The 23,599-nt window shown below is 34.4% G+C and overlaps 1 protein-coding gene across 1 annotated transcript in view; it reads right to left on the reverse strand.

Annotated features, from left to right (window-relative positions):
• Nucleotides 1-3,868: 3,868 nt before the first annotated feature.
• LOC149779865 (uncharacterized) overlaps nt 3,869-23,599 on the reverse strand; it is a 116,359-nt gene continuing 96,628 nt past the window's right edge. The window contains exons 17-20 of the mRNA XM_089936280.1: nt 13,252-13,379; nt 10,685-10,824; nt 8,772-8,941; nt 3,869-5,012 (exon numbers count right to left, since the gene is read on the reverse strand). Coding sequence (XP_089792406.1) covers nt 4,975-5,012; nt 8,772-8,941; nt 10,685-10,824; nt 13,252-13,379 — 476 coding nt within the window. The 3' untranslated portion in view covers nt 3,869-4,974. The remainder of the gene's footprint in view (nt 5,013-8,771; nt 8,942-10,684; nt 10,825-13,251; nt 13,380-23,599) is intronic.

The raw sequence follows: 23,599 nt of genomic DNA on the forward strand, positions 1-23,599 counted from the left end.
TGAAGGCAATAAGGACAATATTTCGGCATGCAAACGGACTCTTGATGTATTCGGAAAAGGTCAGTAAACAAATCAAACTCTAAAATAAAGTTCACGTACAGAAACAAATTAAATTATGAAGTGTTCGTCACTCTGAGTTAATTTCAATAGAATGCAGCACGTATATCCATATCTGGTAAGGTAATTTGGAATGTAAACTACAGCATACCTTGATTTTGCTTTTGATTCATTATTCAGCCCTACAAGGTAATATTGCGTGCGATATAGCTTAATTTATAGCAATAAAGTAGGATTTATTGAAGATCTTATTAAGGGACTCTTAGAGATGTATTTCGTCTAGTAAGGTGCTAAATTAAGAATTATAAGTGGAATGTGTGTGGTTTGGGATTTTAAACGTAGCTTCAACAATCGTTTAGTCATATCGCTAAGATATCTGCAATGTGACAGGTATAGTGATGTCTAGCAATAGGACAATATGCCACAGTCATGTGGCATCATGTCCCACCCAGTCACATTATCCTGACATCAAGCTGACCAGTCCTAACACTAACATCTTAATGCGAGGCAGCTGTTAGTACCATTTTTGTAAGTCTTTGGTATAACTCAACCTGGAATCGAACTCGTGACCTCCCGCATCCAAGGCGGATGTTCTAACCACTATGCCACTGGAGAAGTATAAGGACGCTGTTTCAGCATGCACACGGACTCTTGATGTATTCGTAAATGGTAAGTAAACATGTCAGGCTCTAAATAAAGTTCACGTAAAGAAACAAATTACAATTGTGAAGACTTCGTCATTAAGACAGAGATAATTGCAATAGAAAGCAGCACGAATATCAACATCTGACAATGTAATTTTGAAGGCGAAACTAGAGTATGTCTTGCATTTACTTTTCCTTTTTCTCAGTAATTATGAATTACAATGAAAAGAAGTTGTTGTTGTTGTTGTATGGTTTAACGCCATTTTCCGCACACGATAGGCTGTACATGGATGCCAGTATTATTGGTGTTGTTGTACAACATCTACAAAAGCGCAACTTCAGTATTATCAGTTCATGCTTGCTTGATATTAATTATGTCTGACAAGGCATAGTGCTATTGAGCAAAGCCCTGACATTTATATGACTGATCTAACATACAGCAGTATAATATTTAAGACCAAAACGGAAGGAAATAATAATCAAATATCCAATATATATGCATTTAACTCTAACAGATCCATAACTCTGCATAAATATCACCAGTGCATGAAAACTAAAAAATAATACATAAGTTCCCCTGATTTCAGAAATAATAATCAAGTTTCAGAATGATTCATCAAAAGGCGTGATTGTAGTTACCTTCACAAAACAATTACTATAAATAGTACATACAAATAACACAAAACGTTTCCCGATCTCGCTTGTAATGTCTGCCAAGTTTATATGCAGTCCATACAAAGATGTGGGAGTGGCTACTCACACACGAATTCGGGACACAGCTACAGAAAATTCTGAAGTTGAATTTCAGTCACTAAAGCGGACGGATAACCCTAACGATGTATATGCCTGCCCTGTTCATTAAACACCCGTCAAGACAAGAGTTATAGGCGCCGCAAATACGTTCTATAGTAATGTGTGCAATGCGACGTGCTAAATAGCATTCCTCTCTGGCAGCGTTATCATGGACTCATAACGCATTTAACACAGGTTTGTATGTTTATTTATTTGTTGCTTTGTGTGCCTTTCTTCTGAACTTATAAATCTGAACTTTTAAAACAAATTAAAAAGAGAAAGCAAGTTAGAGATACAGAGAAACAAAGCAATATACGGAAACTTTGAAGGGGAATAATTCATTACAAACGTCTACCTTCTATATCGATTAGGAGAATCATGAATTCAAATTTGTAAAAGACTATCAGTCTTTGCGTTATCTATAACTCCTGACCACTTACACGACATTTTGCTTGTTTGAGTTTTTCGCTTTTCTCCAAGTACGTCCATGTATCTGGTGTAATTTGCCAAATGTCAACTAATCTATACTGCACTCATTTGTCTTGTTTGGTTCTCCAGATAGGAATTAACATCTGTATATTTTCATATAAGAATTGAAGTTTTTCAATGTCAAATCATTATGACCTGATGCAATTTTAAGATTTAGGATTCGACTGTTTAGGAGATTTATAAAATCCATTAATGTTATTACCTCTACCTGTTTGTTGTTACACCCGTTACTGCACAATGTTTGTTCCCACATATTTTATTCAACCTGAACAATTGATAATCCTGTAGTTTTGACTTGACGTATTTACAGATGCATGTAGTGAATAACAGCAAGTCAATTGCCTCCTTATTTCCCTGTCTCGCAAAAGCCGATACAATAATGGATGATTTCGAGGCATCATTGTATGTTCAGAATAATGGGAAAGGCTTGGAGTTCATAGATCTATGAGCACTTGTACAGAATGATTTCGGCACGTGGTCAACTCCAGTCCAGAAGTCGTTCCTCTGATCCAGTCCTTGTTATAAGGTTGAAAGCTAAAGAGTCGTAACCTATCATGCTACAGAAAAGTATCTGTTCTTAGTTTCATTTACTGCAAATGGCTGTAGCGGATAAAAAATATTAATTCTGGAAAACCTTTGAGTCTGTAGATTTCATCAAAATATAGTTTATGTCCAAACTGATGAGCCAAATATTCGACTGCAAGAACAGATGGCCAATATATATGGGAAAGGAGAACGCTTTCATAATGTATTCAAATTCTAATAATTCGTTACGAAAAGGGTTATCTCATGATGCCTCCACCTTTAGTTCTTTAGTCACATTTGAAGTTAGATTATCATAAGTGTACCAAATGAAACAGCCTTCATGCCGAGGTGCTTTTGGTAAAATACAGTACTGACCAAACTTTTAGAAATAAATCGTTGCAAGGTTTTGTGATTTTAATAATTAGAAGGATGGTAAGCATTCTTTGCAAAATCTCAACACCAGAAGAGTCTTTCAACATTCTAAGAAGTTTAGTTTAGTATATTTCAAAAACAAATGTCAGCACCTTTTTGCTTTTATAGAATTAAACATTATATTTAAAACTTTAAAGCCCTTGTGTCAAAATGTAAAGTTATTTCGCGGAAACCAGAAATGTGATATAAAGATAAATGATTTAAATATTTATACCAGTATGAAAGGATATGTTTGAAACAAGCCTGAATGTTTGGATACATATTTTCCTCTTCTTAATAACACACAATAACGATCACTGTAACAATGGCTTCTTAACTATTATTGCCAAATATGCGATTCAAAACCTTTCATTTTGGATGGCCTTATGTATCACTACGTTTGTCTCTTATCCTTTTATTGCCAAAGTAACAACAACACCATGGTCATTAAAATTTATGTATATATATATATATATATATATATATATATATATATATATATATATTATTCAACTGAAATGCCCGGACGAGACGATGAGTTGATAGTTTTTTTTTTTTTCAGCTCCGTGATAAAATCCTTGAAGCAGTAATATGGGTAGAAACTGTTCAGTTGTAGCTGACCCACTGCTGTTAAAGCTGTAACTTCGAAAGCTGACCCTCTGCAGTTATAGTTGTTGCAGCGATAGCTGGCCCACTGCAGTTAGAGTTGTTGCATCGATAACTGACCCACTGCAGTTAGAGTTGTTACAGCGATAGCTGACCCACTGCAGTTAAAGTTGTTACATCGATAGCTGACCAACGGCAGTTAGAGTTTTACAAAAAAACTACACGGTTGCATGATCAGTATTGTCACATAGTTAATAAAATAAACACCACTCCCATCTTAACATGGTAGTGGTATTAATTGACATGGGGTGTAAATCAGAAGAATAAAGGTGAGTATGGTGAAATGTTTATTAAAATTCATGGACTTTAGGCAGTGTAACCAAGTAAAGCTATGAGAAAAAAAAAAAAAAACATTTTTGTAGAACAATAACACTTTGTGATTTAAATATGATTCTATTGACTTGTCTCGAACTTGTGCAATAAAACGTTTACTTATAGGTAGGTGAGATATAAAATTACATTTCACTACTCCAAAATATATTGTACACGACATTTGAAAGTCCTACTAACCGACTGTTGGCAGCTGCTTATATCTAAATCTAATGCACACTAAAGGAGCACGGGACTGTTAACTTAGTCTTACGCTAAACATACAGAACGAACATAAATGCAGTGTTTGTATCATTATAATTACTCTTATCCAACGAGTTTAAACTATTACACTTGGTCATGATTAATTATCTTGTATCTAAGGTTCGGAATGTGACAATCAAACGTACATTGATTATCAGTTTAAGCAGCCTATCATAAACATTAACTTGTAGCGTAACATGTTTCAATTATTAACTCCTTCAATTAATATTGCGAACAACTACCTGAACAGTGATTTACAAACACTATATTCTGCCACTTGACACCGAACCAGAAGATGTGCAGTATTAGTTTTCATGTTTCTGACTTGTTATAGAGATTATTCAACCAAGATAAGTACTGTACTTCCACAAACAAATTCTTAAGACAACCATTTCCAAGATACAGTCGTAAACCAAATGATAAGACAGTGCCTGTTTTCCAAGAAAAATACTTTTTACGCAATTTCTTGTCATCTTACAAAGATCTAAATATATCTCTGCTTATCCTATACAACCATTAACATTTCTTTTTTCCTGGAGAAAACGGATTTCTTTCAAAAGAAATATTTTGTCTTAAACCACGGAAGATTGTAGTCTTTCCATATAAAAAAAAGATTCATTCCGAATATTGCCTTTCTTTCATCATATCCCGCGTAAAAGTCTTCGATATTAACACAAGGTTTACTCCTTTATGTAATTTTACATAGGCCGTCTCTTAAACAATGAGCAATGAAAGATGAATATTTCCTAGGTAAAATACAGTAAAACAAACTTCTCTAAAATGACAAGTCCATCGGTGATCACTTGAAAAACAGACATCATAACCTAGTATGGTCAGAATTGTGATTAACTCGATCTGAAATGAAACAAATAATATTCGTTATTCGATTTAAGAGCTTACACTATTTAGGGAAAGCAAAACTTAGTTTATGCTGCTACTTGTATAACAAACGTTTATATGTATTTATGAGTATGCCACTTGAGTTGTAAATGCTTCAGTAAGTTCCTTCATATATATATATATATATATATATATATATATATATATATATATATATATACATACATACATATGTTCACGACCTATTTGCAAATGTTTTATGAAGATAACCGCCTATAGATAATACTAATAAAAATGACGACTTTGTACAGGGCCTAATTTTTAGAAGCTCTAAGCGCTTTACAACATTATTCAGCACCTATAAGATCAAACAAAAATATAATGATATGATTACAAAAACAAACACCATGAAATTAGAAAACATTATTTAAAAAAAAGCTGAGAATATTTAAGGTAGGAAACATTATTAGGTCTTTAAGTTTGTTCTTGCAGTCGAAAAAAGTGAGTTTTTAAAGCCCTCTTGAATGTGATCACTGTGTCTTTGTGTCTAAGTTCAGTGGGCAATTCATTCCAAGTTGCTGGGCCCTGGTATGCAAAAGAACGCTGTCCATATGACTTTGCTTTCATAGTGGGAATAATGAGTATACGATTGTCAGAAGAGGAGCGTAAGTATCTTGCTGGTGTGTATACATGGGTGAGGTCAGATAGGTATGTTGGACTAGAGTCCAACAGTAAAATGTAGCACAGAGAACAAATTTTGTGTTTGATTCTGGATCGAATGGATAGCCAGTGTAGGTTACAGAGCAGCGGGAAGGTGTGCTCTGATCGTGGTACTCTAAGTATTATCCGAGCAGCTGTGTTTTGAACCTTTTGAAGTTTCTGGAGCAGATATTGAGATGAACCAGACAGAAATGAGTTACAATAGTCCAGTCTTGAAAATACTAATGAACACACAAGTGTTTTAGTGGCATAAACTGAAAAATATTTGCGAATTGAGCTGATGCGTGTCAGCTCAAGATATGCAGCCTTGCATATGTTCATGACATGTTGGTGTAATGTGAGAGTACTGTCCAGAGTAACACCTAAGTTTCGTACTGATTGTGTGAATTTAAAGTTGGTGTTGCTGTTATTTATTGTTTGATATAAAGGATGTGAATGAGAAAGTCTTTGTGTTGTGATCAGAATGGCCTTTAGTTTTATCATCATTCATCTGCAGCTTGTTACATGTCATCCATGATTTCACATCAGAAATGCACCTCTCTACACTTTGGATGATAGCATCAACTTCAGTTGGGTGGCTAGATTTGTATATTTGGGTGTCATCTGGTTACAATTGGTGAGACACTGGATGATGATCTATGACACTTCAAAGCGACTTAGTGTACAGAATGAATAGACCAGGTCCAAGAAAAGTCCCCTGTGGAACACCACAACATAGATCAACTTGGCTGGAGTGTATTCCATTTGCAGATACAATTTGTGTCCTGTTGACCAAGTAGGACTTGAACCACAGTAAGGATATATCATGAATGCCAAATACATGCTGGAGATGGTGCAGTAATATATCATGGTATATTGTGTCAAAAGCTGCAGGCAAATCAAAGAGAGTGATGACTGTAATCTTTCCGCTATCCAACACCGAGATAATGTCGTTAACTACTTTTAGAAGAGTAGTTTCAGTACTGTGGCAAGGGCGATATGCAGATTGTACATTGCTAACAAGACTGTTTGAATTTAGATGAGATATAAGCTGGGATAGAACAACCTTTTCTAAGATTTTTGATATGAATGGGAGATTAGAAACTGGGCGGTAGTTCTTTAAATCGTTATGGTCTAGTGTTGGTTTCTTCAGCAGAGGCTTTACAATGGCAGTTTTGAAAAATGATGGGAATTTTCCGGATTGGAGAGAGGTATTGATAACATCAATTAGTGAAGGCAATACTGGATCTAAGCACTCAAGCAGCAGTGATGTTGGAATTGGGTAAAGTTCACATGACTTTGGTGCACTCTTCATACGGATTGTACGTACGAAATCCATAGAGACAGTTTCAAATGCTGCTAAATGGTTGCATAGAATTGTTAATGAAAAACTTTTCTACAAAGTATTTTATTTACTATTTGTTTACAATAGTATTTTTTCAGGCTTTGTGAATGCAATTGATTTGCTTTTACAATTTGATAAAAGCAATTTTGCCAATTATCTCTAATAAATAGTTTCTGAATCTTCAAATTAATCAAGTCTTATTTAATATTACTGAAAACTTTTTCATACAATTGTCATTACTTTCTTTGCATGTGACATATATATATATATATATATATATATATATATATATATATATATATATATATATATATATATATATATATATATATATCGGTGTGTGCATGTTTGTTTATAGTGTGTACGCTATAACACTGATATACCACGAGATGCATATTTTTTAAAAATTCATTACAAGGAGACAAGGCTGTGGCTATTTACAATCCTCTTTGCAAAATTGATATGCTGCTTCACTTCATTTGTAACTTCTATTTTCATTTATATTGATTAAATGAATTTAGGTCACACTTATAATTTAAACATGAAAGATGGTTTAAATTGAGAAGGTAGGTCACTACAAAAACAGCCTGGTTCGCTGCTTGAACATTGAACTCGTATTCTTTTCAGCAAGTGTATTGAAACGAGCGTGGAATATAAACTAAGTAAAGTGACAAACCAACAAGAGGTAATTCAAATGTTTAATGGTATTTGCACTTAGCCTAAAACATTTTAATGCTTTATTTAACACTGCAACCAACCATATAATTGTTTGTATCCTACACCTCTATGTCTCTTTCCTCTTTTCGTTGGTTGGTTTGACTAACTTTTATCATCATATATCATCATTCATGGGACCATCGACATGACACAGGCCAAAATCCGATTCGCTCGTGTATTCACGAACTTTTGCTCGTACCGTGCTACGATAGTCAAGAGAGAGAGAGAGAGAGAGAGAGAGATGTGCTTTGGGGCTTGTAAGAATTACCAAAAGGGCATTCAGAAAAAATTTCGATGAAATTGTGTACCATGTTTAATTCATTTAGAAAACAAGGATTATTAATATTTTCCTAGTTAGTTTCTTACATCCTTAATAAATATTCAGTGGAATTGCATTATTGATTAATAAAATCGATACCCTACTGTTTGGTATATCAAATGGTTTTATACCAACATTGTATTTGTCATGTATTTGTTCTTAATGTGTGGGGTATAACTATATATCTATTTTGTTAGTAAATTAAATAATCTCTCTCTCTCTCTTTCTCTTTTCTAGTTTCTAGCATGATATTTCCATTGCGAAATGCAGAAACAATTATTTCCTATCATAAATATTCCTTCATTTCTCAATTAAATTGTTATTAATGTTATTGGCCAAGATGTTTGAGAAAGTTTTTCTTGTCATCGTATGTATTCTCAATTTAAGTAAAATACCGAATAATTTTAATGTTGTTTTAAAAAACAGTATGCTAAAGAAATATACGTGTTTATGGGAAATCGCTGTCAGCTGAAAGCTTAATGTTCCTTTATAATGGCAAACTGTACCAATGAACACGTTTGTTCCCAAAAATCTAATATCTGAACCCAAATATTCCGTTGAAATAAATGTCGTTGTAACATGATTTAGTTTCTGATCGTAGATATGAATTTATCTGCTATTTTGTCCATTAATTATATATATGATATGCAAATATACATCACATCAGCATAACCAAGCTTGGTACTTTGCTCACCCTTCTCCTCGCCACGTGCACCTGCCACCCCATTACATCTAGGGAGCACTAAATATGGCCCTGAACGAACAAGATCTAGGTATTCGTGCGCGTTCCCTTTGGTATTGTATTCCATGTAACCACCTGAGGAGTCGCTGCCTCCTGTGCTACTCGCAATGTCAGGATTGTCCCTTAAGAAAGAAATGGAACACGATGACTATATGTACATTTATCTATTATACTATTCTATGATCAACTGAAAGTGTCTAGCTATATTACAGTAAGTATGCCATGAAGCTTTTCAGTTTAAATCGTTAACATTATAACAGCGCATAATGTTACGTGTCCCATTCAACAAACACCCTCCCCATTCCAAAAGATATCTGATGTAATCGATAGTACACTCTGGTGTTAGACAATTACATCTTTTGAACTAGATAAAATGTGTCAGTAATATAAAGGCCTAGCCTATACCTAACAGTACGAACTCGACTCAAATAAGATCTGTACTCCCCGAACTGGACCAAATTAGCCAATATTATAAGGATCATAAACTGCCCTGAACAACGAAAAACATAGCCAATAATATAAAGGTCCAGACTCATTGAAATATAAACAATTAGCCAACAATACAAAGGTCCTGAACCCTTTGCAGAAGACAAAATAAGCCCATACTTGTATGGATCAGACCCCCTAAACAAGATGAATTAACCAATGATATAAGGATCAAAACTTCTTTGAACAAGAAATAATTAGCCTATACTATATATAAGTCACATATTCCCATTAATCTAGCCTAATGACCCGAGCATGAGCAGTTTAAAGACAAAATTTCACAAAAGTCATTGAAACGTGACATATCTATCACAACGATATATGTTTATAAAGATGTTTTTCTCGTCACTAAAACTAAGGCGTATTACCAACAGAGATGCATACAATCGTCTAGCGTGATGATTCTAGCAAAAACGGTGTTTCATAAATATGCTTAAGACACATAAATGAACAGTCACAGAAACGTAAAATATGGACCACAGTGACATCTTTTGTAGTACAGATCTGAATGCATCTTCTCCCATAGTTTCATTATTCCATGTGTAATAAAGTGTAAAAAATCCAATGTGACATGACCTAAATGCAAAACCTGATCCGTAGCCAGTACAACGTTAACTATGGATGAACGTGACCTACTTTTATAATGACGATATGCTACTGGTCATCCCGCCGCTACATTTTATGTCAGGTATAACAATATGCATACTGGGTGAAATAAATTACCTAAACAAACACTCAACCATGAGTGTACAAAAAACGCGCATATGTACAAAGTTAGCCACATTAGCCACTTCCCGATGAGTAGGTATGGTGAAACATACTCCAAACTGGCGTCCCGTTCGTAGGAATAAAGTATGGTTGCAATGCAGTCTTACTATACGTATGAATATGCTTTTATATGATGCTCATGCTAAAGCCAGGTGTATTTTGCTAGCTCTCCGCTAAATAAAGGATATATTACCGGTACAATAGACACTGGTATATTAATACCAGATAAGATGTTATGTCCATATAAATTTATATTTCGAAATGCTAACAATATAACTATAAATTATATTAATAAACTCAAATCAGATTTATACAATTTTAGTCTTCTTCATAGCACAGACTGAAAGTAAAATGGACGAATTTCCAAGTACCACCGTCAACAATTTTTGCTAAATGATATTCAAATTTCTCATACAAATGTATAAATTCAAATAATTAAGACAAGAATACGCTTTGAACAATGTCTGTTTTAGTTTGCTATGAACTAAAAATTATTCTTAGTAAAGTCATAAATTTTAAAATCAAAATCTACAATAATTCTAAATTGGCTTGATTAATTTGATGTGGAGATCTTTAGATTTTGTGCCAGTGATGGAATGTCTCACACTCACTCAATATCATTAGTATGTATGTATTCGTACGTCTCCTCTCCATCTCCTTCGGAAGAAAGATCAAACCTTTGGACGTCTCTTGGCGGAGGAATTGGTGGCCTCTCTGCAACTCTTGGATCCAGTTTTTGCTGGTCGTATGTCTAAAATGGAAAAAGGAAAACTGCAACAGGTAATGTACAGACTTAAAACAAAACAAAGATACTGAATTGGTGTTCTAAGACTAATCCAAACACATTAAACTGCCCGACCAGCTTCCACTGCCGACGTTGCCCCTTCCCGGAATGTATTTCACGTGCCTTAACTCTCGATCGCAGTTGTTACTTGTCCGTTTACTAACATCCATTTATAAAGTGTGTTCAAAAATGTTTATATCCTGAAAAGTATTTCAGTCTTCGCTCCTTCATCTGTTACGGTTGCCCCTGTGGATTGTTTCTTGCTTTGTATCTTGAACCCTGATGTCAGTGATGATACCCTTGATGTTGTTTGTCATCATTTTGGTCTTGTTTGCACTAATTTCCATGCCATAGGCTGCAGTGGTTTGGTCAAGGCTCTCTACTAAGCTAGCTAATTCCTGCTCATTTCCTGCTAGTCCATCAATGTCATCAGCAACATTTACGTTGGTGAATGTTCTGCCTCAGATGCTGACTGTCCCTGTATGCTTATCAAGCACGTATACCATGATTCTCTCCAGATAGATGCTGTGTATTGTGGGAGAGATGAGACAGGCTTGTCTGACTCCGACTGTCGTTCCGAACCAGTCCGCTGTGCTGCCGTTGAAGTATACTGCACTGGTGGCAGTGATATTGCACCTCTTTGACAAGGCCACCAGTGCAAGGCCACCTATGTTTCTACATGCTGAGTTAATTGCATTTTTTTATATCTCAATTTTGAATTTCATCAGACGAACCCATGATCAAGGGCAACAAAGGTTCTACACGCACACAGATCGATACTACATCAGCAATAGACGTGCCAAGTTTGGCGAAATTCCACCAAAAATAAACTTACTGACCGACAGTCGGATGGACCAACTGGGGCTACTGTTAACAAGTGTTCTGTTAATGGTAATTTGTTTCACACACTTCCGATGCAAGATACCGGTTTTATAAAATGTCATTTTGTTTAACACCATTTAAAAGTTTGTTTATGTGTTACGGCGCAGCTGACAGCTACGTGTCAGCTACTTCAACTTTAGCATTACAGCGAAATGACGCTATGCTTCACTTTCTTTCAGAAGCAAACCTGATTCGTGCCAATCCAATAAGTCTGGCAGCGAAGTTATTTTATTGTATGCGCCACTTGCTTTAAGAGAGAAACAGAATTATGCTAGTTGAAGGAGTCAGACGGCGAAGTAACTGTTTCGCTTTCTTTCAGAAATGAATCCGAAATGAGTCTGTAATTATGCTAGAAATAAAACAATGCAATTACTGAAAATGTTTTTAAGAAATACAACAACGAAATAAAACATAGAACGCACATATGTGAATCAATACATACATGTTTTGGATTTAGTGTATGTTTGCTATCGATGTATATGTTGGTTTGGTTTTAATGTATATTTGCTATCGGTGTATATGTTGCTTTAGTTTCAGTGTATAGTAACCATCGATGTATATGCTGGTTTGGTTTTAGTGTATGTTTGCTATCGATGTATATGTTGGTTTAGTTTTAGTGTATGATTGATATCGATGTATATGCTGGTTTGGTTTTAATGTATGTTTGCTATCGATGTATATGTTGGTTTAGTTTAAGTGTATGATTGCTACAATGGCTGCTGACCTGGCTGGTTCGATGGCAGGACTCAAACCCGCACCTTTTCGATCATCAATCCAGAATTCAGCCACAGAGGCTCCGAAAGTGCTTGAAACTTAACAGAAATATGGCCATTTATAGTGTATGGATGTTCTCTTGTTCAAGTCCCAATCGTATTTACAAGACATGATATAAATACAGTCACATGTGGTAAATTCCTCAATATTTACATTTCGCAACCGTCTGACTGTAATTTTGTCTTTAATTTTCTATTTATTTCATATACAAGAGTATGTATGTATGTATGTATGTATGTATGCGTGTGTGTGTGTGTGTGTGTGTGTGTGTGTGTGTGTGTGTGTGTGTGTGTGTGTATTGAGCCATTATATATCTCCATTATTTCTGAATGTTCATTGCTTATTAAAAACATATCCTTGTGATGGGCACACCTAAACATTATATTTCTTTCCTATTGCTTTTCTATATATCAGACAACAAAATATTCTTTCATTAATCGGATATTTCGAGATATATTTCTTAATAAGTAGACAACAATGTTTGTTCAAGGCTTAAATAAATTGATAGCAGGCAATGAAAATAAACCAAAATAAATATATAACATCTGATGCCATTTTATTTTATTTCTATTATGACATGCAATAAAAATATGTACGCTTATTTAACAGGTGTTATATCTATTTAAACTTACTATAGAGATAGGGTCATTTGCAAAGGAGGAAAAGAGAAACATGGCAGAGATAAAGAGTTATAGTGGTAAAAGGCAGAGGGAAAAGCGGTCAGAAAGACATATAAACCTTAGCTTCCCGTAGAGGCACCTTACAGCACTGATTTCGACATCGCTTGTAATACATTATACAGGCTACAAAGATGGTTGCGATACATAGTACACCAGCGGAAGCTCCAACTACCGGACCGGCCCAATCTGCAGAATATACAAAGATATTTATTGCATATTTGTGTTACTCTGCAAATATTAAACCGATTCTGAAGCTTAAAACCTGGCATGTCGTAATGGGTAAAAAGTAGGTCAACACAAAATTGTTTCAATTTTATTAACCCCTTGTTTCTCCAAACGTATGACTGATCTTTTATTATTCCAAGAAATATTTCGCTTAACACAGCAATTAGGAGTTTGTTGGTGTTATATTACAAAATATTTGAACACTAAGGTCACAACGCCGCCTCCATCGCCCCGACGACTGTACACATCGTGCTTGCAAAAGTTTCCCAACACACACACATACAAACAAATACACACACCAATATAAGCACACTCTCGTGTATACACACTCAATCGCAATCACAACCACATAAATATTATGTAAACAAAATATACAAAGATTCGGTTTCTAAAATATATTATCAAGCAAAATCAGAATTTAGTCAGCATCCACATTCCATCATTGAAGATTTAATAATAAATTGGTCGTAATTGTCTCTGTGTTTTAGATTAGTCATAAATTGCTCTTAATTTTCACTGTGTGCTAGATGAGTCATAAATTACTCTTAATTGTCACTATGTGTTAGATTAGTCATAAATTTCACTTAACTGTCACTATGTGTTAGACTAGTCATAAATTACTTTTAATTGTCTCGTCGTGTTAGATTACTCATAAATTACTATTAAGTGTCACTATGTGTTAGATTAGTCATAAATTACTTTTAATTGTCACGTCGTGTTAGATTAGTCATAAACTACTTTTTATTGTCTCGTCGTGTTAGATTACTCATCAATTACTCTTAAGTGTCACTATGTGTTAGATTAGTCATAAATTACTATTAAGTGTCACTATGTGTTAGATTAGTCATAAATTAATATTGTCACTTCGTGTTAGATTAGTCATAAATTACTCTTAATTGTCACTTCGTGTTATATTAGTCATAAATTACTATTAATTGTCACTATGTGTTAGATTACTCATAAATTACTATTAAGTGTCACTATATGTTAGATTAGTCATAAATTACTATTAATTGTCACTTCGTGTTAGAATAATCATAAAACTATGTTTAATGGTCACTATGTGTTATGCAATGTAATGCATCAATTACATGCAGTCGCAGAATTTGCAACTCCCAATATTCCAGCGGAGGATTTAAAGGTGATATAACCTTCATTAGTATTTATATTACATCAAATGGCACAGTTTAAACTCACAATATGATCTTGATGGTAGAATATGTGTATCGACTCCATTAAACTCAATTAAAATATTACAGTTAACTCTAATCACTTAGGGTATTTGTGTATATCATGAGTAACATAAATCACGTTTCCTTTTTATGTCTTCCTCATGAAAACATTTTTGCTGGATTTATTGTTTGTCCAGCATCACATCATCGTATACTACGAGACTATTAATAAATCCATCGAGGTCATCTACCGATAGGGCTTCACCAATATCGGTGATAAAGTCAATAATAGCATTACCTTCCTCATTTAACAATACTGTTTTCATTAAAATCTGTAAGCACTTCGTAGCATCGCTGATCATCAACTGAATGAGGTAATAAATACAACTTATCCCATCTGAGCCATCTCATTATCAAATTAAGCAATAATTGCGTCTTACCAGACCCAGATAGACCTATGATAATTGCTCTACTGGCATTTAGAAGAGCTGGCTAATGTTTGACTGGGTTCCTGCTTTCGTGTCGCTGAGAAATTAATGACATCCATGTTATACAAATATAATAAATAATATGGATCTATAGTGTGTTCGATGCATCCACCCCCACAAGTGTGTTAGCAACAATATCAACAACAAATAAAAAGTGAGCGCTTACAGGCAAGTGTGTGAAAAATGGTACAAATAAATACAATTTTAGTTCGTTTCGTATGAAGACAGGTGGTGATGTCGCTGCTTCACGGGGCAAATTACCAGGAGCTCCATGTGCTAAATACCCCGGAGAAAACACACCCACCTGGATATAATTATTATGGACCTGGAACCCGACTTGATATTCGACTTGACGAACGAGATCAACAAAGACCTGATGAATATCCAATAAAAGCGATTGATAAAACGTGTCATGTTCATGACGTAGCTTATAAAAATTGAGATCTGCAACAACGAAATATTGCAGCCGTAAAACAAATTCATGCATTAAGTGCTATAAAAATATATTTAAGGGAATCATTAGCTAATTCGTTGGTAAGATCCGCGATGAAAGGTAAATTATTATACGGAGCCGGTAATTAATCAACCGATTATTGAAATAATGGAACCGATTTATTATAGCCCAAGAGGGTATTGGAAAGGTAGAGCAGCGATTAGTAAACTCGCTGATGCCGCAAAGGTTAGACTTTATCTTACTGAAAATTGGTTAGCACGACATGCAATATGGCCAATTTATTTACCACTACCTAAATAAATTCAGCATGCATATTTTGATGTCAGCACTTCTAATGAAGTTCATCAGGCTGATATTTTGTTTTTATCACATGATACTATTAAACTTGATAGACGTCAATTAATATACGAATTGACTGTCGTTGACCTTGCAAGTAGTTATAAGGAAACAGAGCCGTTATCAACTAAAACGGCAACTACAGTTTCTTCTGCTTTTGAAAGAATGTATCAACGAGGACCCTAGCGATGGCCACAACTATTACAGTTTGATCCTCGCAAGGATTTTATTGGTACAATATCATTTTTAATGTAAAAACACAACGTCAATAATAGACGAGAACATACTGCAAGTCATCGTGATCAAGCAATTGTTTAACGATTAAATTGAACACTTGCTGAGCGGTTATTTGGATATCAATATGCAAAGGAAATAATTCAGAAAGATATGATATCTCGCTAATGGGTTGTAAGATTACGAAATGTGATAACTGCGTTAAATAATGAAATTACACGAAAAACTGCCATGAAACCTATTAATACGATTACAATAAAACACCAATACAACGATATAAATTTTCAAAACAACGATTGTTATGTAATGTGACTGAAGGATATTTATATGAACCCGGTGAACTTGAAGGTGGTAAAAAAGAGCGACTGATCCTATTTGGAGTATTACAACACATACAATTTATAGCGTGATAAGATCCAGGGGTAGGCCTGCAATGAACAGATTAGATTCAACTACTTCTCAGCGTGGATTTGTACACGAGCAAATACAAGTAATTCCTGACGAAACACAATTACCACCGCGTTCACTTTGTAAACTAACACCTCGACGTCGATTACATTCAAGACAGGTCAGAATTACATTTGAATTGTCTTTTTTTTAAAAATATTGCCACAACGTTACTGTCTTGCAGATCGTACTCAGAATAGTATGTTCTTGTTTTAATGTCATGATAAATTCCGTGTCAAGATCAAAGTCCCGTTTTTTTTCTTGGGGTGGGGTTGTCACATTGTTTATAAATAATTGTTTTCTTACGACATCATCGCCATTGCCAGAAATGGTTTCCTGAGTGTAATTATTTTCTGTAAAGTCTATGACAATTCTCTGTAGCTGAGATATTCTTCTGACTTGAGACACTGCGAGATAAACTAAACTTGACCATTTCGATACGATCATCGACGATCCAAACATTTGTATTAGAGACGGTTAATCCTTGTGATACATGAATTCTCATTTTGTATCCTAGCGTCCATGGAGTGTATTACATAGTTAACGCGCTCTCAACAACTTTGACAGGAACCATAACAATATCATTTAATACAAGATTTTATTTCTCTGAAGATCCTGGTATAACAGCTTTCGATATTCTGTCGTCTGTATCTGCTCGTCGATAACATAATGGTACGGATACATTTGGAAATTTTTCATTCTGTAACAAAACTAACTGTTGTTGAAGTGTCTCACGAACTATCTTTCTACTTGCAACTATCTCATCTTGTTATCTCCAAAATTCCAAAAATTCCTAATAGAAGTTTCTGAAATAATTTCACGCAGTATTTCACATTGAATTTTATTCGGTTCTAGTCTGATCAATTTCTTAAACTTTAATTCTGTATCAAGAGCTCAATGATCATCAATAATTTATTCATAATTAATCAACAAGTTTTTTCAACCATACATGAGGAGATAATACAACAAAAAGCGGTGGTTGAATATGACCGCCACATTAGTACAGCAGTATTTTTTGTCAATAACCAATCAAGAAATGTTTAATGTTTCTAATGAAACGGTCTATATTTCAACCCAAACAACAACCCTTTGAATATATTTCTCGTCCATTCATTCATGAGTCCATTTATTACCCTTCCATCTAAAGAATTTGTGATAAGTGCGTGATTTAATATTTCTTTCTTTCATTTTTCTCGCGAGTCTGTGTGTAGGTGTTAATACAACTATATCAAAATTCCGAAATAATTTCATCACACGAGTTGTTTTACCACAACTTCTAGGCCCATTAAGATAATAATAATAATAATAATAATAATAATAATAATAATAATAATGAGGACTTTTTATAGTGCCTTTAGAAGCTTTAAGGGCTTTGCAACAACAGACAACACCTATAACATAATAATAAATAACATATATCATGAAATGATTACAAACAACAAACGCCATAAAATAAGAAAACATAGAAAATAAATATGCTGAAAATTGTTAAGGTAGGAAACATTATTAGGTCCTTATGTTTATTCTCGCAGTCGAAATAGGTGAGTGCTAGAAGCACTCTTGAATGGGATCACTGTGTCTTTGTGTCGAAGTTCAGTGGGCAATTCATTCCAAGTTGCTGGGCCCTGGTATGCAAAAGAATGCTGTCCATATAACTTTGCTTTCATAGTGGGAATAATGAGTATACGATTGTCAGAAGAGGAGCGTAAGTATCTTGCTGGTGTGTACACATGGGTGAGGTCAGATAGGTATGTTGGACTAGAGTCTGACAGTGACATGTAGCACAGAGAACAAATTTTGTGTTTGATTCTGGATCGAATGGATAGCCAGTGTAGGGTACAGAGCAGCGGAGAGGTGTGCTCTGATCGTGGTACTCTAAGTATGATCCGAGCAGCTGTGTTTTGAACTTTTTGAAGTTTCTGGAGTAGATATTGAGATGAACCAGACAGAATTGAGTTACAATAGTCCAATCTTGAAAGTACTAATGAAAACGCGAGTGTTTTAGTGGTATCAAATGAAAGATATTTGCGAATTGAGCTGATGCGTCTCAGCTCAAGAGATGCAGCCTTGCATATGTTCATGACATGTTGGTGCAATGTGAGAGTACTGTCCAGAGAAACACCTAGGTTTTGTGCTGATTGTGTGAATTTAATGTTGGTGTTGCTGATATTTATTTCTTGAGGTGAAGGAGGTGGATGAAAAACTGTTTTTGTTGTGATCAGAATGGCCTCAGTTTTATCATCATTCATCTGCAGCTTGTTACATGTCATCAATGATTACACAGATGTGTACCTCTCTACAACTTGGATGGTAGCATCGACTTCAGTTAGGTGGCAAGATTTGTATCTTTGGGTGACGATGTATGCACTTGAGAGCGGCTGAGTGTATAAAATGAAGAGAACAGGTCAAAGAGCATACCCCTGTGGAACATTACAACATAGATCAACTGGGCTGGAGTGTATTCCATTTGCGGAAACAATTTGTGTCATGTTGACCAAGTAATACTTGAACCACAACAAGGCTGTATCATGAATGCCAAACATATGCTGGAGACGGTGAAGTAATAGAGCATGGTCCATTGTGTTAAATGATGCAGACAAGTCAAGGAGGGTGAGGACTGTACTCTTTGCGCTCTCCAAAGCAGAGAGAATCTCATTAAGTACTTTTAGAAGAGTAGTTTCAGTACTGTGGCAAGGGCAATATGCAGATATTACATTGCTAAAAAGACAGTTTGAATTCAGATGAGATACATCTTAGGATAGAACAACTTTTTCTAAGCATTTTTATATGAATGGGAGATTAGAAACTGGACGGTAGTTTCTTAAAGCGTTAAGGTCGAGATCAACTGCAACTGTTTTATGTCTAGCAACAGGATCATATACCGATGTGTAGATGATAATTTTGATATTCAATTATTTGGTAAATAAATATCCCTAATTTCAACGTCAGCTGATTCAGAATAATTAAGTATATTTTCTTGTTTTATTCTCCATTCACACGATGATGCATAAGTGCCAATATGTAGTTGTTCCAGCAATCCTGTACATTTTCTTGATATAAAACGAATCCGTAGCTACTCTGACAGCAAACTCAGAAACTCTTTTGTCATTGATAATAGATTTATGGAAACGTATCCGAGCACTGAAGATCTTAAATAAGTAAACTGCGGTGACTCACCGTCAATATAAGTCACAATTGTACCTAATTAAGTTCCGTCTGATAAGTTAATATTACATCGACTTATAAACGTATTTGTATTCGTTGTATCAAAAGTTATAAAATCAAGTTCAGCATCATCTATAATCATTATTTTACACTGATGTTTATGATCATATGACCCACCTTGGTTGAATTTACAGATTATGTTTCTGCCAAGATCTTCTGCGATTTTGTTTTCAAAACCAGTTATATTATGATTGTCATCATCAGAGTATTGTTTTTTGTGGTAACCCAATTTCTCTCTGCGGACGATACGATATAATTGCCACTCTTACAACGAACGATATCAGTATTTTTACATCAAGCATATACCGCAATAAAAATATTGGTTCCCACTTTATTTCTAAAAAATGTTTGCCAAACCAGGCATAACAAATCGGATAAAGATTTTTGGCTAACTTAAATGATTCGATAGAAGCGAATCCAGTCAAGTCAAAATCCGATAATGGTCCATTCGTTGATACTCTCGACATCTGGTGTGATAGATGTCCAAATCGCTCAAAATACTTAGAACACTCTCAAATACCAATAAAACTTCACGGATAACATGCAACCATATTAACCGATATAACATCCGTATAATTATATTTACTATTCCACAATCTAGCGTGTCCACCGTGTCCGTATTCGACAAAACTCGATATTATTTCTTCAAGAAAATCCAATATTGTTGGTTTCCACAAATTTTTCTCTTTAGAAAAATGAGCAGCAACTGAAGGAACGGTAAAACAATTACTCAGTAATTGTTCAACATCGTCATTGGTATATTTCAACGCGAGATTTATCATTTCGTCTTGGATGGATTCTGTATGATAAATATCTACATTAGGTTGTACAAACTAATCATAGTTGCCATCATCAGAACCCTGAAACAACCATACGTATACAGGATCATTCTTACATACTTCGTTAATACAATCAAATATATCTCCTTGTCAAATTTAGCTATTCATTTAGTGGAAATATTGTTACTGAATAAGTCCACGCATGCGCATTATGAACAATAATTTCAAACGAAGATAATTTCGGTTTATACTTTGATTCGTATAAAATCTATCTGGCTATCGTTCTTAATGTTATTGGGAATTTTAATTTCTTTTCTAATTCAGCGACGTCTTTGATAGACGCTCCAGTATCCTTAACTATTTCTACCCATCTTTTTATTTTTTTACGTCGCTGATCTGTTAAACAATTTCCAAGAATCGTGTTTGTAAAATGTTCTTTACTCGTTCGGTTACACAATGTCACCTTGACAATTTCATCGGTTTCAGATTATTAACGCTGGGTTTTTCATTCAGCGGATCAATAACATAAATAACGACGGATATAGGATACGCGTGATCATATTACGGTTATTCAATACCAGTCAACATTCCTGGTTTGGTATTTTTACTTAATACGGCGATTTTTGTTTTCATTATGAAGGACAGGGTCACATTTGTCACTGATAATCAAAGTATTATTGTCTGTATCTGATAAAACAATAAACTAACTCTGAAAAAATATATTTGATTGTCGAGATAATTAATAATAGTTGCCGCTTCTTTCCTCGTGTCATGAATAGTATTAGACAACGTTTTATTCGTCGAATCAACCAGAACTCGCATCGGTAACTCAGGGGATATTCTGTCAAGATCAAATTTATCTTTAGAAGCCTTAATTTTAATTGTGGATGATAGATCGTTCATATTATAATTAAAACAAATATATATGTAATTGAAAAATTATATATATATATATATATATATATATATATATATATATATATATATATATATATATATATATATATATATATATATATAATGATTCAAACAAAGAATAAATTTAGATGGTCAATAATAGGCTCTACAATTCATTGTGACACATATGGTGTAAACGAATTCTGAGGATATCATTTACAAAGTGTACGGACAGGTGGTTTAGGACCAAAACCGTGTTCGAAGTGGGGTTTTGTAGTTAGACGAGAAACCCAGTTGTGTGTGCAATGTGGTGGCAAAACATACAAAGAGCTGAAACGACAGGATGATAAAAAATAATTAACAACGGCAATAATGACGAGGTTATAAAAAAACTTTAAAGACTATCTAGCTTGGTTTTCAAATAATGATTTAGAGAAATATTATTATACAAATGGAGCAAAACGAATTTGTGAAACGTCCTATCATAACGAATTATCAAGCGTCTGTTGATGTTATCACCAGACACTGTCGACTAAAAAGACCTTTCGTCGGCGATGTTAATAATTGTGGTTATCTAAGATTTACTGTTGGGAGGAAAAATATTTCTTCCATAAATTTATTTTTGAATGATTCAACGGATTAATCGAGAAGGGATTTTGTGATCGATCATGTTAATTCAGATAAGAAAAATAATAATTTGTGTAATTTGCGAACTGTAACACAAAAAGCATAAGATCGGTTGTATGTGTAAATGTAGAGACAGGTGAAGAAATAATATTTCCACCGACATCTGAAGCTGCTAAATATTTCGATATTTGATCTGCTTCAATACATTTTCTGTAGCAAATAAAATATACAAATCGTTATTTTCGAAGAAATATAAACAAAAAAGAGCATTTCAGTATTATTAAAGGGAGATAAATCTGTCTCTATCCGGTACAGTAATTAACTAGTTACCCTGATTATATTAAAAAATATTCCTTTTTTTATCATCATGCTCATCGTTAAAATATCAAAATTAAGCAGTATTTATTTACTCTGAGCCTTCAATCGTTGATGTCGAATCTTCCATAATCCTTATGTAATATATGCATTTTGCGAGTTTTGTCAATGACAAAATGTGTAATGTATTTTTATGTTTATAAAATGTTGTGATAGAGCAGTTATTTATTCATTTTGAAGCTTCTATTATTGAAGGGAGATGTCTCTGCCTCTCCGGCAGAGTAATTCAGTATTAACCTCGCTTGTTACGTTGAATGACCTCTGGGAAAAGGGGGATAACTCTGTATCGTATATTTCTCCGTTAAGCTTAATTTTTTGTCATCGTAATTAATTAATTAACCATTTATATAATAATTAATGTCAGTGAAATTACATAGTTTTAGTTCAAATTAGATGAGATATATTTATGGTTTCTAACTAACTAACAAAATCAAGGTAGAAAAAGTGGTTGCACACGAAGTTACATGTACAATAGAGCTTATTTGTTTTTAGATACCCAGGAAAATGCTTGTATTTCAACCCTGACTTTGTCAAGGGAGAAATATAGTATGCGATTATTTGTTACAGTGTGTTCTGAAAATTAGAAATTAATCCACGCTGTTATTGTACTCTGTACTGTATAATAATCATCTGTAGCAATCCAGCATAGGTAATTTTATAATAATTTCTAAAACACACATGTATAAGATTGGAACGTAGCGCAGTGCTAGAGCATCTGATTCTCATACTCGAGGTTTGTCGTTCGAATCCCGTTATAACAACTGTCGACGGTGGCAAAAAACACGATTTTTCATTATAAAAGTGAGGTCTACCGCCAAGTTCGTGAATTTCAACAAAAAATTACACCCTCCCACCATGATCTTTGCACTCTCCCGGCATTGATGATGGAGATGTATAAATCTGTTGAACGTATATGTAGTGTGCCGTCCCTAGAATTAAGTTATAGATAAAGATTCCATGTATTGTTTCCTCCTTAGAATTAAGATTATATGTAAATATGTTTCTTCTGAACTTGCCAGGATGTCGGTTGGCAAACAAAGAGTTCACATGGAGGTCGTGATGTGTAAATATACTGCCTTCTGAACCTGCTAGAATGTATTTTGGCAATCTAGCATTTCACATGGTCGTTGTGTTTTGTAAATATATA

The sequence above is a fragment of the Sinohyriopsis cumingii genome, chromosome 16 (assembly GCF_028554795.1).
Source record: "Sinohyriopsis cumingii isolate HCF-2022 chromosome 16, ASM2855479v2, whole genome shotgun sequence".
NCBI lineage: Eukaryota > Metazoa > Mollusca > Bivalvia > Unionida > Unionidae > Sinohyriopsis > Sinohyriopsis cumingii.